The sequence below is a fragment of the Zootoca vivipara genome, chromosome 11 (genome assembly GCF_965207765.1).
Source record: "Zootoca vivipara chromosome 11, rZooViv2.hap1.1, whole genome shotgun sequence".
Taxonomy (NCBI): Eukaryota; Metazoa; Chordata; class Lepidosauria; order Squamata; family Lacertidae; genus Zootoca; species Zootoca vivipara.
The window spans coordinates 35,215,331-35,239,049 of NC_142594.1; the positions used below are offsets into that span (position 1 = coordinate 35,215,331).

The following is a 23,719-nucleotide window of genomic DNA, read 5'->3' on the forward strand; positions in this document are numbered from 1 at the left end:
CTTATTCTGAAAGTTTCAAAACTCTGTATTGAAATCCATTCTTTGTTTCCAGTTTTCTGCACTCTATAATTATTTTTTATATATTTCAGGATTTGTGACAGCCTTTGTTGGATTGGTTTAAATGAGTTGGAGCCCGATAAAGGATTTTTGTGGACTGATGGATCTCCTGTAAGTAAATGATTAATGCTGATGTACTGATACCAAAATTATTATTAGTTTTAAGGTTCAAAGACTCCTGCCCTCATACTAAACTCTGACCGATCCAGCATTAAAGTCTTTAAGCATATGCTTTGTATGCTATAACATTTTTGGACCCAATATTTAAAAGCAATTCCTGCAGAGTTGCTTCAAGTTGCTGCTTGCCCCATTGAATTTGTTTTATTTTATTTTTTTAAATAGTTTCATTATTAAGTAAGGAATACTACATAAAAATGAACATTTGGCGCGGGAATGTTATAACAGGAAAACACACAATGAGTGACTACCAAGTTTGCATGTAATGCGAAGCCATACTATGACTGGCTGGATCTAGGCACATAAAAGAAGTGTTTCAGTTAAACACATTGCAAACTTTGTATGAGAAAGACTGTCTCGCCAGAGTGGTGCATGCTCTAGTTATCTCCCGCTTGGACTACTGCAGTGTGCTCTACGTGGAGCTACCTTTGAAGGTAACCCGGAAACTACAACTAATCCAAAATGTGGCAGCTAGACTGGTGACTGGGAGCAGAGGCGGGGCTAGCTACTCCAGCACCCTGGAGGCAGGGCCATGGGGGCGGGATGAGCATCCAAGGGGGTGGAGCGAGCTGCCTTCCTCCCTTCCTGCCTGCGCCGACCACATGCGCCGCTTCTGCGCAGGCGCAGAATGCACGCACGGTGAAAAGACTTCTGGGTTTGCTGACTTCGTAAGTCGAAACCTTTGGAAGTCGAGGCATTCGGATGTCGAGGTACCACTGTATATAAAAATGTAGGCATTGTGCACGCGGATGAAACAGCCTTTCTCCATAACTGCTGAACCGTAATGTAACAAATTTAGCCACAACGTTCCATGCCCATCAGGGTGGGATCTGGCATAATTTTTTTCCCAAAAAGCCACACCTTTCACACCTAAATTAATGATTAAACACAAAAAGTGGCGCCCAAATAAGCCGTCACCACCAGAAGCTCTGAAGACTCCAGCAGCTGCGCTGCCAGATGACATCACAAAATTCCACAGCAACCAACGGAAAACAGTCCTTTTGCAGCAACAAGGCCCAGCTTTTTCAATAGGCCGCAGCATTGCCAAGCAGGGAAAAACAAACAGAATAGGGCCTTTCACAATGGGGGGGGGCAGAGGGATGAGGCACAACAAAGGGAGGGGGAAAACACATAGCCATGGGGGGGGAGGACCCTGAGTCAGCCAAAGCAGTGGGGGGTGGGGTGGGTTGGGACAGGGAAAACTGAGTAGGCCGACCGCTAAAACGGCCATTCCACCTCCAAAGCTCAAGCCCAAAGCCTCTCCCGGTGGCTGCATTAATAAACGCCTGGCAGCATTAGGCAGTCGTTCATCATTTCCCCTAACACGCACTTGGGGGCACGGCGAGGGGTTTTTGCTTTTTAATTTAGTGGGCATTGTGTCACATGCGAGGTTATGGTGGCCATTTTAAGTAAGGGCAGTCGTGCCCCTTTTAACCTAGGCTTTATACTATGACTGATTGCCAGCCTCTGCATCTTTAAAAAAACAAACAAACACAGCCATGCACTTTCTCTCTCCAGTTTAATTCCTCAAACCAACACCACATCCTACATTCAAAACACCTACTCCAAAATTAGAAAATCCAAATAACCAAAATAAACAAACCACAAAACACACAACAATGCCCAAATCATACAATACCCACCAAAATGAATGACAACCCCCAAAATAAAATTAAACAATAGTAACTTCTGCTTCTCATGTTCTTATTTCAAACAAATTTAATCTATATATACCGGTATAAAAAATGTTCACGGTGCGTGCGCAGTAGCCAATGTATGGAGATACAGGGGGGAAGGGCCAACACTCCCTGGGGACAACAGAGGGCTCAGACAAAAGTAAATACTGGGAAATAGAACTCAGAAACTGACAGTTCCTTCTCCAGGGGTGGGGGCCAATGTAGGAAGATACAGGGGGGAGGGAGCAACACTCCCTGGGGACAACAGAGGGCTCAGACAAAAGTGCATGCTGGGAAACAGAACCCAGAAGCTGACAGTTCCTTCTTCTAGGGTGGGGGCCAAGGTATGGAGAAACAGGGGGTAGGGGCCAACACTCCCCGGAGACAATAGAGGGCTCAGACGGGGTGGGTGGGGGGGGAGGAGGGGGCTCAATAGCTCATGAGTCAGGACAGGGTGGGGCCAGTCACAGGAATGTGCTGGAGGGGTGAGGGGAGAAGGGGACTTGATAGCTCATGGGTCGGGACAGAGTGGGGGCAGTCACAGGGATGAACCAGGGGGTGGGGGGAGGAGGGGGCAGGTTAAGTCATGTGTCTGGACAGAGTGGGGGGAATCACAGGAAAGAACCACAGCAACGCGCGGCCGGGCCAGCTAGTCACTAATGAAATCTTTATTCCTACTGTAGCTTGACTATCAAGAATACTTTGGACATAACGCTTACAAAGACAAAGATTGCAGAGGAGTGATTCTATATTATTCATGGTGGAAGCCTGAATGGTGTGATAATTATCATGATTGGGTTTGTCAAATAAAGAGAGGTAAGATTACTTTTAAATTACAATGAGTTCGTGAAGCAAAGTGAAGAGGACTTTTTCCTGCACTGCTGAAACTGCCTTTTTTTTAAAAAAAAAACAAAACATGCTTGCTACTTGCCTGGTCTTTTGAGAGGAGGAAAAGATAATGTGAAATTAATTTAGCTTTCATTATGAATGTTGCAGAGCCCAGAGCTTTGGCTGCCATTTTGATGAGAACAAGCTCATTGTGAATACAGGAAGCTACTGACAGTTTCACACAGTGTTATTAGTTGTGTCTCAGAAATGTGATATGCTAGAAATAACCCTTTACTTTCATTGTCATGAACTCCTTTTTGGAATATGAAATAATGTATTACAATATAAATTGCACTATGGTTCGTTATAATGAGTATGTGTTTGATTTTTCAGGTGTACCGTTAAAACCGGAACCAAGCAATGATTTTGGTATGTTGGCCTATACTACCTTCCCTCGGGTCATACGGGTCTTCATTAAGTAGCATCATGAAAGGTGGGGGTGGATCTGCTTCAACAGCTCTCTCAAGTCAAGGATGGTTCTGTCAGGCGCTCCAATTCCTGCCTTCCCTCAGAACAAGCAGATTTTAAGTAGCCCTAAGGCAGTGATGGCGAACCTATGACACGCGTGTCAGACGTGACACGCAGAGCCCTCACTGCTGGCACGTGCCCCATCGGCCCAATCGCTGTGGTTGTTGTTTCCCCCCCCCATTTGTTCTCCCACTCCTCCTCACGCTACAGCTTGTCTCCGCTGTTAAATCCCGTGGTCAAAACCCCGGATCCTTTCTTGTTGTTGTTGTTGTTGCTGGTACCCAGATATTGGTTTTTTAACCCTTTCTGTGCTGTTTTTTCTGGCGCTTTGGCAAACGATGATTGGGTGTAACAGTGTTCATTTTTTAACCCGTTCTATGCTGGGTTTTTTGGCGCTTTGGCAGACTATGTTGGTGCTGCATGTTAGTTCCAGCAAAGGTATTATTCGTCATTTATTTCTGTTCTCTTTCCCCCCCCAAAAGCGCAGCAGCTTTGGGGCACCCCCCAAAAAAGCAAAGCAACTTTTGCACCCCCCCAAAAAAAACCTCGAAAACTTTGGTCAGCAGCTCCCCCCGAAAAGCTCAACAACTCTGGGCACTTTGTGATAAATAAGGTTTTTTTTTTGTTTGGTTTAGTTAAATAATTAGTTTTTTGTTTATTAAATACAGTTATATATTACAATTATACATTTTTGTTATTTAAACTATAAATATCACGAAATTATGGTTTTTTTTCTTGAAGTGACACACCACCCGAGTTATGCTCGGTTTTTTGGTGAATTTTAACACACCAAGCTCAAAAGGTTGCCCATCACTGCCCTAAGGAATGTAGGGGAGAAACTGCTCCAGCAGTTCTCTTCAGCCATTGAAAGTTTTCTAATGATTATTTATTTATTTATGCATGCCCCATTTCTCCAGCCACTCTGGGCGGCTACCAAAATGATGATGATGATGATGATGATGATGATGATGATAATAATAATAATAATAATAATAAAGCGATAAAACATCAAACATCAAAAACTTACCTTCTAAAAGTCAGCTAGTTGTTTATTTCCTTGACATCTGGTGGGAGGGTGTTCCACAGGGCGGGAGCCACTACTGAGAAGGCCCTCTTCCTGGTTCCCTGTAACCTCACTTTTCACAGTGAGGGAACTGCCAGAAGGCCCTCAGAGCTGGACCTCAGTGTCTTGGCTGAACAATTGGGGTGGAGACCCTCCTTCAGGTATACTGGACTGAGGAGCCAATGGTCTGGGCTTCCTCACTCCTCTGAAATGGTTCTGATAGGTAGCCGTGTTCGTCTGACGCAGTCAAAATAAATAAAATAATAATAAAGTTGTCCAGTAGCACCTTGGAGACCAACTAAGTTTGTTCTGGGTAAAAGCTTTTCTGTGCATGCACACTTTTTCAGATGCACTGAAACAGAAGTCACCATGGAGTTGCCGATGAGAAAAGCCCCCCCCTAGTCGGACGGAAGGAGTTCTGAATGCGTTCGGAGGATTTATGAGCTGTGACGCACTTTAAATTGGAGCAGCGACCTGAAGCTAAGTTCAGCTATAGGGCAAGGAGATCCATTAATTTACCAAGAGTCTATGGTTTGATGTTTGGGTCTCCTGCCTGGAAAAGCTGTAAATTCTATAATGATCGTAAATCTTCATGGCTATGAGAGAAAAGCGAAAGTGATTTGAGCTTTTTAAGATGGCGCTACTTCGAATTGCTTCAACGCAACAGGAGCTCCATTAAGAAGATTTATGGGGAGGCTGGACTGATTAACTCACACAGGAGAAAGAACATCTGTGAGACTTTGTTTGATATTTATATCAGCAGCTGGGAAACAATCGTGAAAGTGGAAAACATCTATGTGACTGTAAGGGGAAGATCTGGATTATTATGAACTTGAAGGACGATTTGAACTTTAGAAAAAAGACGGCAGTGGACAGTTGCGAGGAATTCCCAATTTCTTGAAGCATGGGAACCCAAATAAAAAATTCTTTAGATGATTTGGCATAACATTCGGTCTGATTGATATATATATGTGTATAATTTGAAATATTGAATGTGATATAATTGGTTTTAATTGGAAAATTAATAAAAATATTAAAAAAAAAGAAAGAAACAGAAGTCACCAGACCCTTATAATGCATGCACACGAAAGCTTATACCCAGAACAACTATATATATATATATATATATATATATATCCTCTGAAATGAGTTACACAAAAATGCAGAAGGGCTGTAGCTCAGTGGTAGAACATCTGCTTTGCATGAAAGTGGTCCTAGGTCTACCATATGTCCAGGAAGGACTGGGAGAGATCCCTGACCGAAACCCTTGGGACCACTACCCAGCAGTGTTGACAGTACTCGACTAGATGAAGCAGTGGTCTGGCTTAGGCAGCTCCCGATGTTCCTAAGTTTCAGGTATATTCCTTGGCTGCTCATTATCACATTATCATATTAGTGAGCCTTTGGAGTGGTTCTCCAGCTGGGATCTTCAGAAAAACCACCTGATTGTCTGATGTTTAGCTGCACTAGGCAACTATTGAGTGTGAGTGAGAGTTAGAGAGAAATTATCTCATAGAATCATGGAATTGTAGAGTTGGAAAGAGACCCTGAGAATCATCTAGCCCAAATCCTCTGCACATCTACTTGGAAGTAAATTTCACTGATTTCTGTTAAAGAGGAATGGTTCCATTCCTATTCTACCTCTCGGACACAAACAATATCATCCACCGGGGATGAAGGCTAATGTGGTGCTTAACCCAGACAGAAATAGGTCAAAACCATCAGTTCTCCGAAAGAGCACCTGAACCATGACTAACCTTTCATGCACCTTGCCCCAAAACAAGCATATGGGTGGCTGACTAGCCACAATATGTGGAGACTTAAGATAGTACCTTTAAGCACGCACAGAGTGATTTTTCTTCAATCTTACATACAGTGGTACCTCTACTTATGAATTTAATGCGTTCCAAATGCACATTTGTAAGTAGAAAAAAATTGTAAGTCGAATCCCATAGGAATGCATTGGGAGAAAAAATTCGTAAGTAGAGTTATTCGTAAGTAGTATCCAAGATGGTGGACGGAGCTCCATTCGTAAGTAGAAACATTCGTAAGTAGAGTTATTCGTAAGTAGAGGTACCACTGTACTTGCATTTCATCCCCCACCCAAATCATGCCAGGATCACCACCACTGAACTAGTCAAGTTTTTCTTCAGAATCTTTTGTCCATGGCTCTGATGTGCTCTTCTATTTTAAGTACCGGGCCACACAACTGTTTTGTTGTTAGTTTAACTTAATCTGGAATGTAGCAGTGTTAAAGTATGGGGTGCTGGGGACAGTCGAGGAGGGAGGACATATTCACTGTCTGCTTCAAAACTGAAATAACACACATGACTGTTGGGGTCATCCCAATTAGGACTATTACTGTAAATTGCTTAGCTTCACCACTGGTTTTGTGGAGTAAATTTATTTGTACTATTGTATTTCATTTTATAATATTTAAAGTATTTTAAATTAAATGGGGGGGCATTTATTCTTCTTTTGCAGCATATCCATTTCAAGTAACTGAAGACGGCTGGATTGCATTCAGTGGCATGGAGTACTATTTCAGTAACGCAAGTTTATCTGCAGGAAGAGCCCAGAGATTCTGCAAAAAGCACGCTGGGGATCTTGCAGTTGTTGAAAGTGAAAGTGAAAGAAAGTTTTTGTGGAAATATGTAAGAAATATATGAGATGTATTTTCCTTCTGATCACATATCACTAGTTCGTTTGATTTTTGTTTGTTTTTTGAAGCCAGATAAATTATTTGATCGTGACCATTTCGTTGCCTGCTAAACCCTTTCTTCAGGATGGTGTCACCAGAAAATTGCAGAGATTAGCAGTGCAATCCTATGCGAGTTATGCTGCACACATCTTACACTCTGTGCAGCTTCCAACATATATAAAAACATAATAAAACATTAAACATTTTAAAAACTTCCCCATGCAGAATTGCCTTCAGGGGTCAGATAACTCCATATCCTCCAACACTTCCCCAAGGAAAATAGGCACATCCCAAGAAAAAGTGGGACCTGGGATCAAATCAGAAACAGGGATGGCTTCTCTAAATCAGGGACGTCCCTGGAAAATAGGGACACTTGGAGGGTCTGACTTACTTCACTCAGCACTAAAATCAAAGCTCTGTTTCTCCCACAGCCTCCATTGCAGCCTGAGGCTATGCTCCTGGAGAGAATTATTTGCCCATCCTTTCTACTCTGGTGCTTGAGAAAGAGAGAGCAAAGACCAACCCACACAAAATGGAGATTTCTAACCGAATACAGTGGCCCTTCGACTTACGAATTACTCAACATCCTAAGTTTCCGACTTACAAACGGGAAAAATGGCCGCACGCTTACAAATTTTTCTACATCCGAACGGATGTTGGCAGTTTTAAATACAGTTTCAACGACTTACGAATTTTAAATGCGGTTTACTCGACTTACGAATTTTTCCGAATTTTTTTTTTCCTATGGGAAAACGCTTTTCGACTTACGAATGTGCATTCGGAACGGATTAAGTTCATAAGTCGAGGGACCACTGTACCTTTGTCATGTGAGAGTCAGCAGAGATGCATTCTAAGTAAATTCTCAACTGTCAGCCACTCTGCTTCTCCGGTGTTTAGCTTCAGTGGAAGTTTCCATGCTACACTTACAGCAGAACACATACAGAGAACAGAGTTATTTTCCATTTCAATGTACAATTAAACACTGTCACTTATACTTAACAATCAGGGCAGGGCTACCAATGGTATCTTTCCACTCTGTTGGACAAAGCTGGGATCTCTGCCACAGCAGAGACACCTCAGCCAGCAGCCTTCCTCTTTAGGCAAGCATTGAGGTGATCATATGCCACCCTAACACACACACACACACACACACACACACACACACACACACACACGATCCAGGTATGAATATAGAGAGGTCTGGATTCAAATTGTTGAAGAAATGAGTTACATGCCCTACTTTTAAGCTCAGTTGAATATAGCAGTATTAAAATCTCTTCAAGTTAGAAATGCTTTGTGTGGTGAGAATTTGGTTTTCAGACAAAATACCTTTTCCTCTATTTTATTTTTTGTTTCTTCTTTTCAGCACGATGGCAGTTAAAGTAAAGAATCACAACTTTTGAACTGAAAAGCTTTTAACTGTGATTTTAAAGAGCACAATCGCTGTTGCTATTGTTCATCGTTACTAGCTTCTTTCCATATGGCCTGATTTGTAGACTCTGAACTTCCTCTGGAATAACTGGCATATTTTCAACTGGAGAACAGCAGTACTTTATTGTGTTTCTTTCCTATCTTTCCCCGTGTATGTTATAGGACATTACTTTCAGAACTGAAGGAAACCCTTTCATTGGTTTAATTCTGGGTCCGGATAGAAAATTTGGGTAAGCGAACGGAAAAATAAAAAATGGAAATCAGATTTTTTAAATGGTAATTATTAAGTTTCTCTTAGATAATAGCTAGATTGGTATTAAATAAACTGGATATAAGGATGTTCTGCCAACATTTTAACTGACTTGAGCAAATACACTGATTGACACTACAGGCCCATGGTCTCTGCGATGGTGCTCCAGGGGCCATAGGAAGTTTGCATTTCTTGCTCTGAGAGTGCAGAGGGAGGTCTGATCTTGGAGAGGGAGATTCCGTTCATCTACCTTGTCCCTATCTTGTTCCATTGCTATGAAAGCTCAATGTCAGTAAATCTGGGAAGCGAGTGTGGCAGAAGCAGGCTAGGGGAAAAGCTTGACTCCAAAGATCCAGCACCCACATGCAGGGGCATAGGAAGATAGGGGCGGTGAGGGCGGGCCGCCCCGAGCGGCGGGCTCCAAGGGGCGCCATCACAGGCACCCGCCCCGCCCCCAGAACGCATGCCACGCCCCTCCGGGAGGCGCCCCCACCCCTGGAACGCATGTCACGCCCCTCCGGGAGGCGCGTCGTGCCCCAGGAGGCGTGCCACAGCCCTGGAATGCATGCCCCTCCCCGCCGGGAGGCACGCCCCACCCCCGGTGCTGGAGCATGAAGCTCCGCCACTGCCCACATGCCCCTAAACTGTGGAATAATCCATTTTCCCAATGGAAATGAAATAATTTCATGGGCGGCCGGGGGGGGGGGGCAGTGCAAATTTATTTCCCTCTGTCCATTCCCTTCCCTCTCTGGCTTGCCACTGGGATTATACGGATTTACCCACACTTACCTTTGCACTCTGCTTTCCAGGCATGATCCATGCTTTAAAGTTCTGTGCCCATGCCTGAGCGTCCCCTCCTCAGCGCTTTCCCCATGAAAACCCACTCTTTACTGCTGAATCGGAGCTAAGAACAAACTCTGGACCCCCCCTCCCCCTCTGAATGTCTGTTTGCTCCAATTGAGCACTAAAGAGGAGGTTTTTGTGGGGATATCTCTGCGGCAAGGAAAGCAACAATGCTTGGACAGAGAGCTTTAAAATTGGGCCTCTGCCTGGAAAGAGCAGGACAAAAGGTAAGTGTAGACATGCCCTAAGACTCAGAATTATCTCTTTTATTCAGAACTCCTTTGCCTCTCCTATTTGCGTTAGGGCTGATAGTGCTATATTTCCTCCAAGGCTGCCACACTCCTTTCTCCCTGTACTTTCTTTCTCCTCTAAGGAAGAGGGCACCACTCTCCTCTCTTCCTGAATCCTCCTGGTCTTGTACATAGCTTGGATGCTGCGCACCCCTAGTTTCTGTTGTCTTCTGCTCCCAACCATACTCTGAAAGTGGTTCAGAAATGATGTTCAGCCTTTCATGACACTGCAAGAAGAGGGTGAGAGTACTTTTCAGCTGGTATTCCTATCACATTGCCCCACATTCAGACCGCATCCCTCACCATAAGGAGGCTTTTCAATGTATTTTTTTTTATAATCGCCATTATATCCATTAATCCTGCTCAGCATTCTTAATGTTGCCAGCTGTTCTTGAAGGGCCAAGTTGCAGGCTTGGAAATTCAACACCTAAATATTTCTTTTCTTAGCCTGACATTCTCTTTGTTAAAAACAAAACAAAAGTCATCGTAAACTTATGAAGTGCGAATGAAGGACTAAACACCGCATATTATTTTCTATAGCTGGGTGGATAGAACTCCAGTGACCTATGTAGCCTGGGCACCCTACGAACCCAACTTTGCAGACGATGTTGAAAACTGTGTGGTCATGTATCACAAATCAGGTAATTAGAATAAAATGTTACCATTATAAGCAGTTATTGAGAATGTGAATGCTTAATGGTGAGGACTAATATGAATAGGCACCACACACTGAGCCACAATCACTATTTCATCCAAAATTAAAACATTAAACCGAGGATAATCCATTATGTTAAACCTCAATAATTGTCTTCCTTTGGATAGGACAGGGTATTAAAGTGCTTTAAAGGATACTGAGGCATGGCCCCTCTTACTACTACTAGCTATTTTTGCTTTTTTAAAAAAGAAAACTCTGGTACTTGGAGACATAGGGAAGTTAAACAGGAGAAGGATTTTATTTTACAACAAAATGGGTAAAACAAAAGATTTGTCAGGAGATAGAGTTCTTTCAAGAAACCATTGACAATAATAATAATGGATGTTAAGGAGGGTTCACAGGACTGCACTGTGTTGCCTGCCTCCCTGTGTAGGGGGGAGCCCAGGCAGCCACTTGTCAGGCACACACACACACACCCATGTTGGTTCAGTGAGGGGGCCTGGGAGTGGACAGGGCATGGTGGGAATCCCTGTGTAGGGCACTTGGTTCATGACCCCCCCTGCCCAAAATTGTGGGCCCCCTGCCCACCAAGCTACACCCCTGTCTGAAACAAGTTGGTACTTTCTGCCAGTTTCCCAACCTTCTATAAATCAAATTACTGAGGCTCCTCTATTAGTAGGCTATACCAGACCGGGGGATCACCCACCCAACCTATCTTTTTTGGGGGGTTATACTTCTCTCACTGAAAGTTTTATTCCCTTCCGACTGCACTGAGACCCGCGTAGAGTGTCCCCTCACAACTCCACTTCTCCTGCCTCAAATTCAGCTACCCAGTTCTCACTGGTCCTTATACTGCCTTTCAATCTAAGCTTAGAGACTTCTTTCTCTGGGTGTGGGTATTTTCCTCAGGGCGGAGTACACCCTGCTCAAAGGCTATTTATAGTATCCAGATCAGGGGTCCCCAAACTTACCTCGCCGAGGGCCGGTGCCGCCAGCGGCGATCGCGCTGTGGTCCGGAGCGTGCGGGAGTGCGTGCCCATATGCGTGCGCACCACACGATTTCCGGCCCACTTCCGGGTTGCCGGAACGCTGGAAATAGCTTGTGCGCATGCGCATGGGCCTCCTCCGGCCCGGAAGCGCGCCAGAAATGACATTTGCGCATGTGCACAAGCTATTTCCAATGCTCCGGCAATTGGGCAGCCCCGCCGTTAAGAGTGGGCGGTGGCGGGGGCTGCCGGGGGCCGCATAAAAGAGCCTCGCGGGCTGCATCCGGCCCCCAGGCCTTAGTTTGGGGAAGCCTGATCCAGATGAATGCCAGGAACTCAACTCTCAACTGCTTTCTTTTTTCCCTCCCAAAGTGCTGAGCCCACCCTGCTCTGGCTCGCTGCACCCACAGCCAGTCAGAGTGAGGCTGCAACTTAGCTCTCTGCATCACCAGACTCTGGCCTACCTGAGCTTTCCATCACAGATACAAATCAAATACTTCTGACTAGTCATTGTTAGGATTGGGTTGTAATTCAGCATCCTCTGAGCATACAACAAGACAGAGTTTAGGAAATACTACTTTGACTTGTTGCTATTTGTCGTTTTAGTAACCTTGAGGCTTTAATTAAGTCGTTTCTAATATGAAGAACTCCATATATATGTTTTTACATTATAAACCACCTTCCTATATGAAACAGCCTAGTGTCTCAAAAGAGATACTTGCAGTACAACTGTTATTGTTGCTTTTCTATTTTTGTTGCTAAGCTTTCACTTGGAATACGTACCTGATGGGCTGTACTAGTGATTTGATCTTAACTGTTGACTCGTCACAACTTCTCTGTTCAGGCTTATGGAACGACCTCAATTGTGAAATTGAGAGTAGATTTATCTGTGAAAGGCGTAACAGTTCTGTCCCTTCAACTGTTGCTCCGACAACACCTGAACCTCTTGGAGGCTGTCCTCAAGGCTGGGACTTCTTTGGTAACAAGGTAACCAATGCAGCTATTGCAAACATATTGGTATATTAGCCCTTTTCAGATACTATGGCACAGAGAATGAATACTTTTCCAGAGTAGTTGAATATGCAGAGATTGCCCTCCACGTCCACAGTTCTATTCTATAGAATGGCTCTTTAGAGTGCTTCCCATGAAGGGGCATGAATCCTGCCATCAGGATTCCACATCCTCTCTCAACCTTCAGTATATGCTATGAAGACTGAAAAGGTCTGTTGAGCTGCAACGTAACAATGAAAGTGGTAAATAATGTACCCTGCGATGGGGTGAGCTCCCATTGCTCGGTCCCAGCTCCTTCCAACCTAGCAGTTCGAAAGCATGCCAAGTGCAAGTAGATAAATAGGTATCACACCAGTGGGAAGTTAAACGGCGTTTCGGTGCACTGCTCTGGTTTCGCCAGAAGCGGCTTAGTCATGCTGGCCACATGACCCGGCAGCTGTACGCCGGCTCCCTCGGCCAGTAAAGCGAGATGAACACCGCAACCCCAGAGTCGTCTGCAACTGAACCTAATGGTCAGGGGTCCCTTTTACCTTTTATAACAAAACAAAACCTAATGGTCAAATAGGGAAATTTTAATAAAAGCAGTAATTTTCAAAGTTCAAGCATCAGCTGCCAAAAGGAACAACGAAATAAATTTCAAACTAAGTTTTGAACATTCAATTATATTAGCATTTATCAAGGGACAAAGCACTATCATGTTGCAAAATGGAAGTATCAGTGAAAGTGAAAAATACTGTGAATACAACCCCTCCCCCAAAAAATAATATTTTCAGGGTAGTTTAACAATTTTTTTATAAAAATTGGCATTTTAAAAGCTCAAGATATATGTGAGCTACGGAAAAGAGCATTGAAAGTGGCTTCAACCTAAGTGTTCAGCATTTTTTCTTGCTTTAAAGTTAAATTAGCATTTATTAAATGACAATCTGAAAAAATACAGACTGCTTTCTCCCAAATGCTGTCCCATCCAGGCCTCCTAGAGCGAACACTGAAAAGTCCTGTTCCTCATTTCTGCCTTCCTCTATTTTCGTCCAGTGGCGTCATGTGATGTTGATGTAGGCCCTCTGTCAATGGCATATCTGCACTTGCAGAGCTATCAGCAGACATAGCTGCCCTTTCTAGAGTACATGATCTCTCCCCAACCCTGATCCCACGGGGTTCCCCCTCCAGTTTGTGAATCAGGGTGGTGGTGGTTACAATGACTCTAAAACCCAGTTAAAATATCAGTTTCTGCTACTGCTACCCCGGCACCATTTCATGACTGTTGACTGCATTAAACAATTCATGGGTCACGGGATTTAGAAGTTTCCCTCTCCCTCACAGTGCTTCCAACTATTTGGTCTTCATGAAGAAGAAAGAAAAAACTGGTCTGCTGCACAAGCTGCTTGCCAAGATCTAGGAGGAAACCTGGCTAGTATTCCAAACAAAGTCGTTCAAGGTGCGGTCAGTGGTTTCAAAACACTCTGCCTGCCCACTAGCTTCCACTCCATTGCAAACTCCCCTCTCTTTAGCTAACCAACTCCCTTTCCTCATCCCCTCACAGCTCACCCCAGCCCCATGTTCCCCATTCCCTGACAGCTCCACCAGTCCCTATTCTCCACTACACCCAGCCAGTTATGAGCATGACTGAAGATGTGTGCAAATATCGTATAGAGAGAGGTCTCATATATGAAAAGTCCTGGCACTCCTACTCAAGGTATCTTCCCGTCAGAGGAATTACTGGAATGCGACTCCTTCCCTTGCCATTTAGGAAGTGCCTTGGGACTCTCCAGACCACATGAAGGAGCTGGAAACCAGGGCGCTGGTGCAGCAGTGCATGATATCAGCTCCGTCCATGTGGCTCCAGGAATCCGATTCCCCATTCAGTATGGGAAGACTCCATTCTGCAGAGATTCTCACATTACAGATGTCAGAAGAGTAAATGAGCCCATAGTTATTTTGCAAAATGCATGGGTGGCTACAATTAACACCACTTGGCAGGGCCAGCTCAGAACATTTTGTTGCTCCAGGCAAAATGGAAAATGCCCCAAGCCACTGCCTCCCCCCGCTCTGCGGCCACCAGTGCCTAGAGATGACTTGGGGAGTCAAATGACACTAGGGAGGAGGAGGAGGAGGAGGAGGAGGAGGAGGAGGAGGAGGAGGAGGCAGTGCTGAGCGCTCGACAGCAGTGAGCAGTGGTGGTAAGCAATGAGCACCTGCCTAGGGAGACCAGTGAGCGTATAATGTTTTGAAAAATGCATTGAATTTGCCATAGCTCACTGTTGCTATCTAGTGCCACATTTGTATATTGCATTTTACAACACACTTAAAGCGTTTTATTTGCACCTGTATAGCTGTGTCCTATGTAAGGAAAATAGGCGATGGCGAAAAATGAATGATACCTCCAAATTGTAGGAAAGGCAAAATCATGACTCCCCCCCTTCCCCCCCTTCTAAATTCCTTCAATTTCAGAACTAAAGCCTTCCTAAGATGGCAGAAAGCAAATGACATTTATTGTAATCGTGGTATATTTGCCCTCTTTCCAGGTGGAGAACATGGTGTGCTAAATTAGGTGACACTTTGGTATGACCCAGGAGCATGCATAAATAAATAAATAAATAAATGCCAACGTGGTTCCCTCCAGATGGTGCTGAGCTATAAATCCCACCAGCTCAAGCCAGCATGGCCAATGATCAGGGATGGTGCGAGATAAAGTTCAAGAGCATCTGAAGGGCGCCGTTCGAGTTTTAAAAATAATAAATGTACCCAAGATAGAACCAGTTTAGTTCATTATATCCTATACAATGGTGGGTGGCGCTGTGGGTTAAACCACAGAGCCTAGGGCTTGCTGATCAGAAGGTCAGCGGTTTGAATCCCTGCGACGGGGTGAGCTCCCGTTGCTCGGTCCCAGCTCCTGCCAACCTAACAGTTCGAAAGCACGTCAAAGTGCAAGTAGATAAATAGTTACCACTACAGCGGGAAGGTAAACAGCGTTTCCGTGTGCTGCTCTGGTTTGCCAGAAGCGGCTTTGTCATGTTGGCCACATGACCTGGAAGCTGTACGCCGGCTCCCTCGGCCAATAAAGCAAGGTGAACACCGCAACCCCAGAGTCAGTCACGACTGGACCTAATGGTCAGGGGTCCCTTTACCTTTATCCTATACCAGGCATCCCCAAACTGTGGCCCTCCAGATGTTTTGGCCTACAACTCCCATGATCCCTAGGTAACAGGACCAGTGGTCAGGGATGATGGGAATTGTAGTCCAAAACATCTGGAGGGCCGCAGTTTGGGGATGCCTGTCCTATACTAACCATTTATAGCTAAAGGGCATTCGTTTAACAAATATGTCATGTAAATATGTGTCTTTATTTTCATTCAGCATTCCTGACACTGCATTTAAAAAGTGCTTCAACTGATCCTTGGATTGGACTGAGTAATACTTTTAGTCAAGGCGCATTTGTATGGAAAGATAAAAGTGATGTCTATTATACAAACTGGGCCAAAGGCTTCCCACTTGGGAATTATGGTGTAAGTACTGCCTGTGAAGGCTTTCATCTCTGTCTTTTGGATCCATGAAGCTACTGTCACGATGGATCTAATCCCCTCCAGCAGATTGCAAAACTGCAAGTAAAACTGGTGTCGAAGAGGCGGGAACACAAATATCCCCAATTACGTGTGTCCTATAACAGAACCCCAGTGTAAGAGGCTTCCATAGGGGAGCTGCAGAATGAATGTGGTTGGTCAAAGGAGCAATGGACTCAAAAAGGTTGAAAACCATTGCTATAGAAGAATCGGGATTCAAAATGACCTTAGCAGATTAGACAATGGCTTCTATGGGTCCAAGAAATCCCAATCAAAATGTAACCAATGTTACTCTCCTCCCCCTACCCCTTGAAACATGAAATGCCCTCTGTAGTAGGGCTGTATAAAAAAAATTGACCAAGTTTCAGGCCTAAACAAAGACCAGAGGCTTTTCTTCTTGGAATAATTGAGTCAGACGTCCCCAAGGACCAAAAAAAAGAGTATTTTTCTATGCAACAACTGCAGCTCGGATTTCATATGCTAAAAAATGGAGGGGGGGAGCAGTCCCAATGAGGGAGGAATGGTAGTTGAGGATGACAGAATATGCAGAACTGGCAAGTTTAACCAGAATGAGAGAACAAGAGGAACAGAGTATTTAAGGAGGGTTGGAAAATATTTGCAGAGTACATGAAGAATCATTGCAAACAGATTAAAACATCAGTAGGTTTAAATTCAGCAGTATAAGTTGAGATGAAATGAGAAAGATAAGGAATGACTAGAATATCCAGCTGCAATGGCTAGTCGAAGGAAGCCATGGAAAGGCAGAAAGGAAGTCGATGTTTAATTCTTTAATGTATGGTTATAATGAATGTAAAAGAATTTTAATGATGAAAATCACAAAAAATATTGGTGTGTGTGTGTGTGTGTGTGTGTGTGTGTGTGTGTGTGTGTGTTTCAAACCAAAACAGGCAGATTTGGGAAGATCCAGGCATCAGTTGAGTAAGGCTGATATATCCCTAGATCACTGTGGGTTACACCTGGTTGGAGTAATCCATAGTTATCAGTGGGTGGATCATTAAGTTAGGGAAGAGAGGCAGACATCAGGTGTGCAAAGGCAGAGAGTGGGTGGCTCCTGTTTTACTTGTTACTTTCGTACATTTTCGTTCCTTAGAAAACCGTCTGCGTTTTTATGATGAAGGAACCTGAAAGAGAGGCAGGAAATTGGAGAAGTGGAAATTGTTATTCAAAGAAAAGCTACATCTGCCAAAGAAACATTGGTATGTGTTTAGAAGAGAAGTAACAGAGAACATTGCTTAATTCATCTTAATGAGTCCAAACCTGTTTTCTGTGCCATTTCATTTTGGCCAGAAAGAAAACCAGATTGTCAGCAATGTAGTAGAGATTCCATACTCCCTATTATACAGCAAAGAAAGCAGCAGTCATGACAGCATAATTTTATACATGCACAGAGGTGAACTGTGATGCCAAAGAACCACAGTTACTATATCTGCCTACTATATGTGCCTGTAATTTGATTTTCCTACAGGTCACCCTAAAAATAGGACAGAATGAGGCTGCTGGCATAGGTTTAGTTGTTCTAGTGTAATAATATGCAGCCAGTTCAGTTGATCAAATCACGGGCTCCTCCACTGACCTGGGCAAAATAATTTTTTTTTAAAGACCAAAGCCCCATTTGTACAGCCACTGTCCTTGGAGGGTGTTTATTGAATCCACCTTGAAAAGCTGCATAGTCTCTGGAAACAATGAAGATGGGTTTCAAATAGGTCTGTGAATACTTATTAGGAATTTGGTTGTAAAGAAAATGTATTCTGCAGTCTGATCCAGATCAAACTTGACTGAACATTTGACTTGTCAGCATTGAAAAGTACACAACAAGGTTTCTAAATGTTTCATTTCAGATTTGTATAAGATATTGCAGGACGATTGCATCCATAAATTTAACAGAACCATTGAATGGTAGAGTTGGAAGGGACCAAAGAGCCATCTAGTTCAACCCCCTTCAGTTCAGGAATCACAACTAAAGAATCCCTGACCGATGGCCATCCAACCTCAGTTTAAAACTGTTTCGGTGTCAGGTGAAACCAAATTTTAGGATAGTGTAATGTCTAAAATGAGCTTTTGCCTTTTCTCTTTATTGCTTTCCTATAGACCTTGCATTATCACGCTCTGAAACAATGATTCCAGTGTCTGGCTATACCCTCTTTGAAAACAGCAGTTACTCTCTTGCTGGCCCCAAAATGACATGGGAAGAGGCCAGGAAAAAATGCAATTCTGAACAGGCAGAGCTTGCCAGCATCTGGAATCCCTACATTCAGTCATTCGTGTGGCTACAGGTGTTAAAATATAGGGAGCCCATGTGGATTGGCTTGAACACCAAAATGGTGAGTATATGCAGTTTACATGAGCATAATGCTATTCATCCACAACAAGGGTTTGTATTCAAAGGTGTGTAGTTAGAAAGTGCAGCAGGGCCTTTATTAACTCATTTTATTGAGCATAACTCGCCCCAAACAGCTTTAGATATAATCAATTGGTAATGTATAAACACCCATAAAAACCCAAAAGGTTTTGCCAAGAGAGTCCCTCCACCCAAAGGCAACTCAACCACCCTGCGTTTCTTGTTTATCTCCCAGTGAGAAAATCATTTCCTGTTTTTCTCAAACACACACCTTCAGAGGAATTGCCCATTCAGAAATAATATCCACATTCACTATCATTAAAAAGCACAGTAGCACCTTTCGCGAGCATTCTCAGAAGTACCAACTCCTGCATAGAATCCTGCTAGCGTGGCAAACATGTGATTAAACAAACAAACAAACAAAAAGGATCTTTTGCCTTCACTCTCATCTGTGGAAAGAAAAAGGCTCCTCCTCCAGTAACTTAATTTTCCTTCCAGAGCAGCTAGAGCAGCCCACTCAGATGGACGGGGTACAAATAATAAAATTATCATTATTATACATTATGTTTATATGTCCTATATAAAGTTCAGTTGTCAGGCAAGAAGATAAGCATTTCAAGACATGTTCTGCTGTGTAGCTGCATTTACATTCTCTTTTCTTCTTGCTGCTTCTTTCTGCAGCAAATGCACAAACAAGGTCTTGCAACCAGCATATATTATGGAGGCAACTACCTTCCCATATGATTTCAGGTGTTATAATATGGACTATCAAACCTTTATTAGACATTTTACAAATAGAACCACAAGAAAAAGAGTCACATACAAAAGTATTTAAAATGCATACAAAGAGCCAACAGTAAACTGCATACACTAATTGTGTGTGTGTGTGTGTGTGTGTGTGTGTGTGTGTGTGTGTGTATAATCTGAGATTTCTTCCTATTAAACTACTCCTTGAGACACTGCTGCCAAGAACTCAGCTACTCCCGCAGTCACCTTATGGTCAGTGTCAGAAAGGCAGAATCCAACATTTCCACCATGCTGCGGTGTCAGAGCACCCAGAAGGGGGACAACACACATTCACGCAGCATGCTGTGGAGTGGACAATCAAAGAGAATATGCTCTACAGTATCCGGCACATTCAGAGAACATCTACAGTATCTCTTGTCTCTGGGAGTGTTTCGATATCTACCCCTGACAAATGCCGAGGGAAAGACATTCAGTCGGGCTAGCATAAATGTCCTACGTTGGGCTGGGATTATTAGCTTTGTAACATAGTTGACCCTATTATCTAGGATATTTAAATCATAGAACATGGGGGAGCAAACTCTATTTGCAGCTGCCACAATGTTTTGTCTTTCAACATCCTTTAATCTGATTTGGACATTGTGGGAGATATATTGCTCACTTGAATTATACAAGGGCTCCAGCTCAATGCCTATGGATCTAATTTTGTTTTCTAGGAGTTGGTACCATCCAGATCAGGCATCCCCAAACTGCGGCCCTCCAGATGTTTTGGCCTACAACTCCCATGATTCCTAGCTAACAGGACCAGTGGTCAGGAAAGATGGGAATTGTAGTCCAAAACATCTGGAGGGCCAAAGTTTGGGGATGCCTGATCTAGATTTATGAGAGTCCTTGAGCAGGTCAGAGAGCAGACTTCAGGTGTTAGAAATATAACATTATGGGAAATGAACCCCACAGGTTTTTTTCTAAGTGTTGTTCCACTGTGATTTGTATTTTAGACTGGTGAGCAATACAAGTGGACCAACAACCGGAGAGTGACATATACTAATTGGGCCCCTGAAGAGCCAAAGCAGAAGATAGCCTGTGTCTACTTAGACCTTGATGGTCACTGGAAAACAGGAACTTGCAATGAAACATTCTTCAGTGTCTGTGAGCGACATCATGGTAATCAAAGAAAAATACGGTATCTGTTTTAATGTGAGACATCAAACTCTAATTTTAATAAGGTCCCCATTTGAGCACAGAGCTGAGAAAAGTGCTCTTGGTACTTCTGCCTCTTTCATAGGAAATAAATGAACAAAATGATACTGTTCAAACTATCCAATGATAACAAATGGATTGGTGAAAACAGAGTGGAGTTTACAATAAAGAATCCAGTATCAGATAACTCCATTTAGGTCCCACTGATTTTGATTGAAGAGAAATAGGAGTGTTGTTTTGCTTCTAAGAAAACATTTACAACTTTCTAATTTTTATTTTCATGCGATGTTGACTTTCTAAAGCTACTAATCCTTCCATGTTTCAGAAGGTTCACTGCACTGCTTTACCCACAAGAGCAGATGTTACAGTTTTGGGGTGCATAACATTATCCCATCAATTCCTTCAGTAGCACCTTAAAGACCAACTAAGTTTTTATTTTGGTATGAGCTTTCGTGTGCATGCACACTTCTTCAGATACAGTGAAATGGAAGTTTCCAGGCACTTATGTAGAGAAGGGGTGGGGAGGGGTGGGGATGGGGAGGGGGGATCACTCAGAAGGGTGGTGGAAATGGGTGATTGACTGACTGATAGCTGTTGATGACCGCAAACGACTGCAAATGGTTTTGCATGAAAAAGCAAGGGTTGAGATGGCTGAAGATCGCTTATCATGTATAATGAGATAAGAACCCGATATCTCTGTTCAAACCAGGTCCCTCCATGGTTTTGAGCTTGGTGATAAGTTGCAATTCAGCAACTTCTCTTTCCAGTCTATTTCTGAAATTCTTTTGTAGTAAGACAGCTACTTTGAGATCTTGTATAGAATGTCCTGGGAGATTGAAGTGTTCTCCTACTGGTTTTTCTGTCTTCTGGTTCCTGATGTCAGATTTATGTCCATTTATCCCATCATTCTTTGTAGAATTTGTGGAATGCCCTCCCACCAGAGGTCAAAGAGAAAAAACAATTACCAGACCTTTAGAAGGCATCTCAAGGCAGCCCTGTTTAGGGAAACTTTTAATGTTTGATGGATTTCTGCATTTTAGTATTTTGTTGGAAGCCGTCCAGAGTGCCTGGGTGAACCCAGCCAGATGGGCGGGGTATAAATAATAAATTATTATTATATAATAGACAAATTGGTCTGAAAAATGCAAACATGAGAAAAGCATATGTGGGCAAAAAACCACACCCTGTCATCTGTCCAGGGGTCTTTGAACTAGGCACCTTGAAAATTCAGTTGGTGGTGAGAAAGAATGAAAGGATTTTCTTTCCACCTCTGATGCAAGTTTGACTGTCAATCAAAACAAAGCTCTCCTTCCTGGTTCCCTCCCCACTGTGATGTCTGCTGTACCTTCCCCCACCATGTGATGCTGGTGTTCTGTTACACTCATTTTCACTTTCAGGAAACACTTGTCTGCAGCACTTTGTTTCAATCATTGCTCTACATGCCCTTGTGAGTGGAGCACCTTTGTCCAGTGGCATGGCAGATCCAGGATAAGGGTGGGCACCAGCTTCCTGCTTCTCACAGTGCCATTTCAAGATCCTGTTGGAGGCTGAGAAGTCTCAAGGGATTTCACGAGGGGTTGGTGGGCCATGGGCTTAAAAGCCTCAATCACACTTCCATTGGGACCATTTTCTTGAGCATGCTTCCTGACCTGCCCCTCCCCTCGGTGTTAGTACTTCATCAAACTCTTTGGGTCTCTTCCTGTTTCACCTTCACAAGCTGCAAATCTGCAGCTGCTGCACAAATATCTGGATTGCCATCAGGCACTTCCATGGTCCTTGCTTTCTGCAAATTGTACGGACAGATTCCATTTCATGTTGTACAAGCCCAAAATTCCTCTTAAGTATCCTGCTTCAACTCCTGGTGCATGATTTGCCCAGATGCATGATTTGTCACATCCATGGTATTTATGGATTTCCAGGTAACTCTCTATATATACAGTGGTACCTCGACTTACGAACGACTCGACAACCGAATTTTTCAACTTACAAATGGGGCAAATGGCCGCACGCTTACGAATTACTCGACATCCGAACGGAAACCGTGGCGGTTTTAGATAGGGTTTTTTTGACTTACAAATTTTTAGATGGGGTTGCTTCGACTTACGAATTTTTCCGTTTCCAATGCATCCCTATGGGAAATCGCGTTTCCAATGGAGCTTTTCGACTTACGAATTTTTCGACCTACAAAAGTGCCTTCGGAACGGATTAAATTCGTAAGTCAAGGCATCACTGTATATATATATATATATATATATATATATATATATATAGAGAGAGAGAGAGAGAGAGAGAGAGAGAGAGCGTTACTTGGAAAATCTATATTATATCTTATATATTAAAATATATTATTATATACCGGTATTATATATATTATATAAAATATAAAATATATTATATATTAAATATATTATTAATAAAAAAGAAAAATATGTTTTTTCCATAACAGGCGATATCCCAGCGGAAGCACCACAGCGCCTAGGAGAATGCCCTTCATCAAAAGGATACGCAAAAGATTGGATTCCTTTTCAGACTCATTGCTATCAATTCTACCCTGTTTCAAAGACATGGTCAGCAGCATTCATAAGATGTGCTCAGCTAGGTGGGTGCCATTTCGAATCAGATCAGTGGTGGTGGTGGTTAGTATCCAAGACTATAGATAGAGCCGTCCCTTTGAGTTCAGTGGGGCTTATAGTGGGTACGGGATTCTGATCTTTGACCAGAGACAGAGGCTGAAATTCCTGCCAACAACATATGTGTGTTATCTTTGGGGCAGTGGGGTTCTCTGGATGAAAACTGTGTTGTTTTCATCAGTAAGATTCATAAGGTTGGACAAACCAGGAAGAATGGAAGAAATAACCCTTCACCCAGAAACTTATTTCTTATTTCCTGAATCCAACAACAGAAAGATTTAGCATTAAAAGAATATTGAGAGAGACCAGTGTACAAGCCGGACACCAGGAATCAACACCATTAGGCTGCTGCCCTGAGCCCTCTCCTCTGATGGACTCACCATCCAGTCTTTCTCCCCTTCACTTGCTTTCTCCCAAGCAGGCATGGTGTGCTCAGAAAGCTTTGTTTCTGTGGCCTGCCATTTTAATTTCCCCTAAATACACAACAAACTATGGCAAGTTCTTAAAGAAATGGGAGTGCATGATCACCTCATCTGTCTCCTGAGAAATCTCTATGTGGGACAAGAAGCTACAGTTAGAACTGGATATGGAACAACTGATTGGTTCAAAATTGGGAAAGGAGTACGACAAGGTTGTATATTGTCTCCCTGCTTATTTAACTTATATGCAGAATTCATCATGCGAAAGGCTGGACTAGATGAATCCCAAACCGGAATTAAGATTGCCGGAAGAA

At 43.3% G+C, this 23,719-nt stretch overlaps 1 protein-coding gene across 5 annotated transcripts in view; it reads left to right on the forward strand.

Annotated features, from left to right (window-relative positions):
* Positions 1-23,719, forward strand: part of LOC118091811 (macrophage mannose receptor 1) — a 53,495-nt gene that overhangs the window by 15,365 nt on the left and 14,411 nt on the right. For all 5 annotated transcript variants that reach the window (XM_035129237.3, XM_035129238.3, XM_088653578.1 and 2 more), the window contains 13 exons: positions 90-168; positions 2,594-2,726; positions 3,132-3,167; positions 6,814-6,983; positions 8,624-8,691; positions 10,385-10,485; positions 12,330-12,472; positions 13,817-13,931; positions 15,851-15,999; positions 17,165-17,270; positions 18,163-18,395; positions 20,155-20,320; positions 22,803-22,955. In XM_035129237.3, the coding sequence (XP_034985128.3) occupies positions 90-168; positions 2,594-2,726; positions 3,132-3,167; positions 6,814-6,983; positions 8,624-8,691; positions 10,385-10,485; positions 12,330-12,472; positions 13,817-13,931; positions 15,851-15,999; positions 17,165-17,270; positions 18,163-18,395; positions 20,155-20,320; positions 22,803-22,955 (1,652 nt within the window). The remainder of the gene's footprint in view (positions 1-89; positions 169-2,593; positions 2,727-3,131; positions 3,168-6,813; positions 6,984-8,623; positions 8,692-10,384; positions 10,486-12,329; positions 12,473-13,816; positions 13,932-15,850; positions 16,000-17,164; positions 17,271-18,162; positions 18,396-20,154; positions 20,321-22,802; positions 22,956-23,719) is intronic.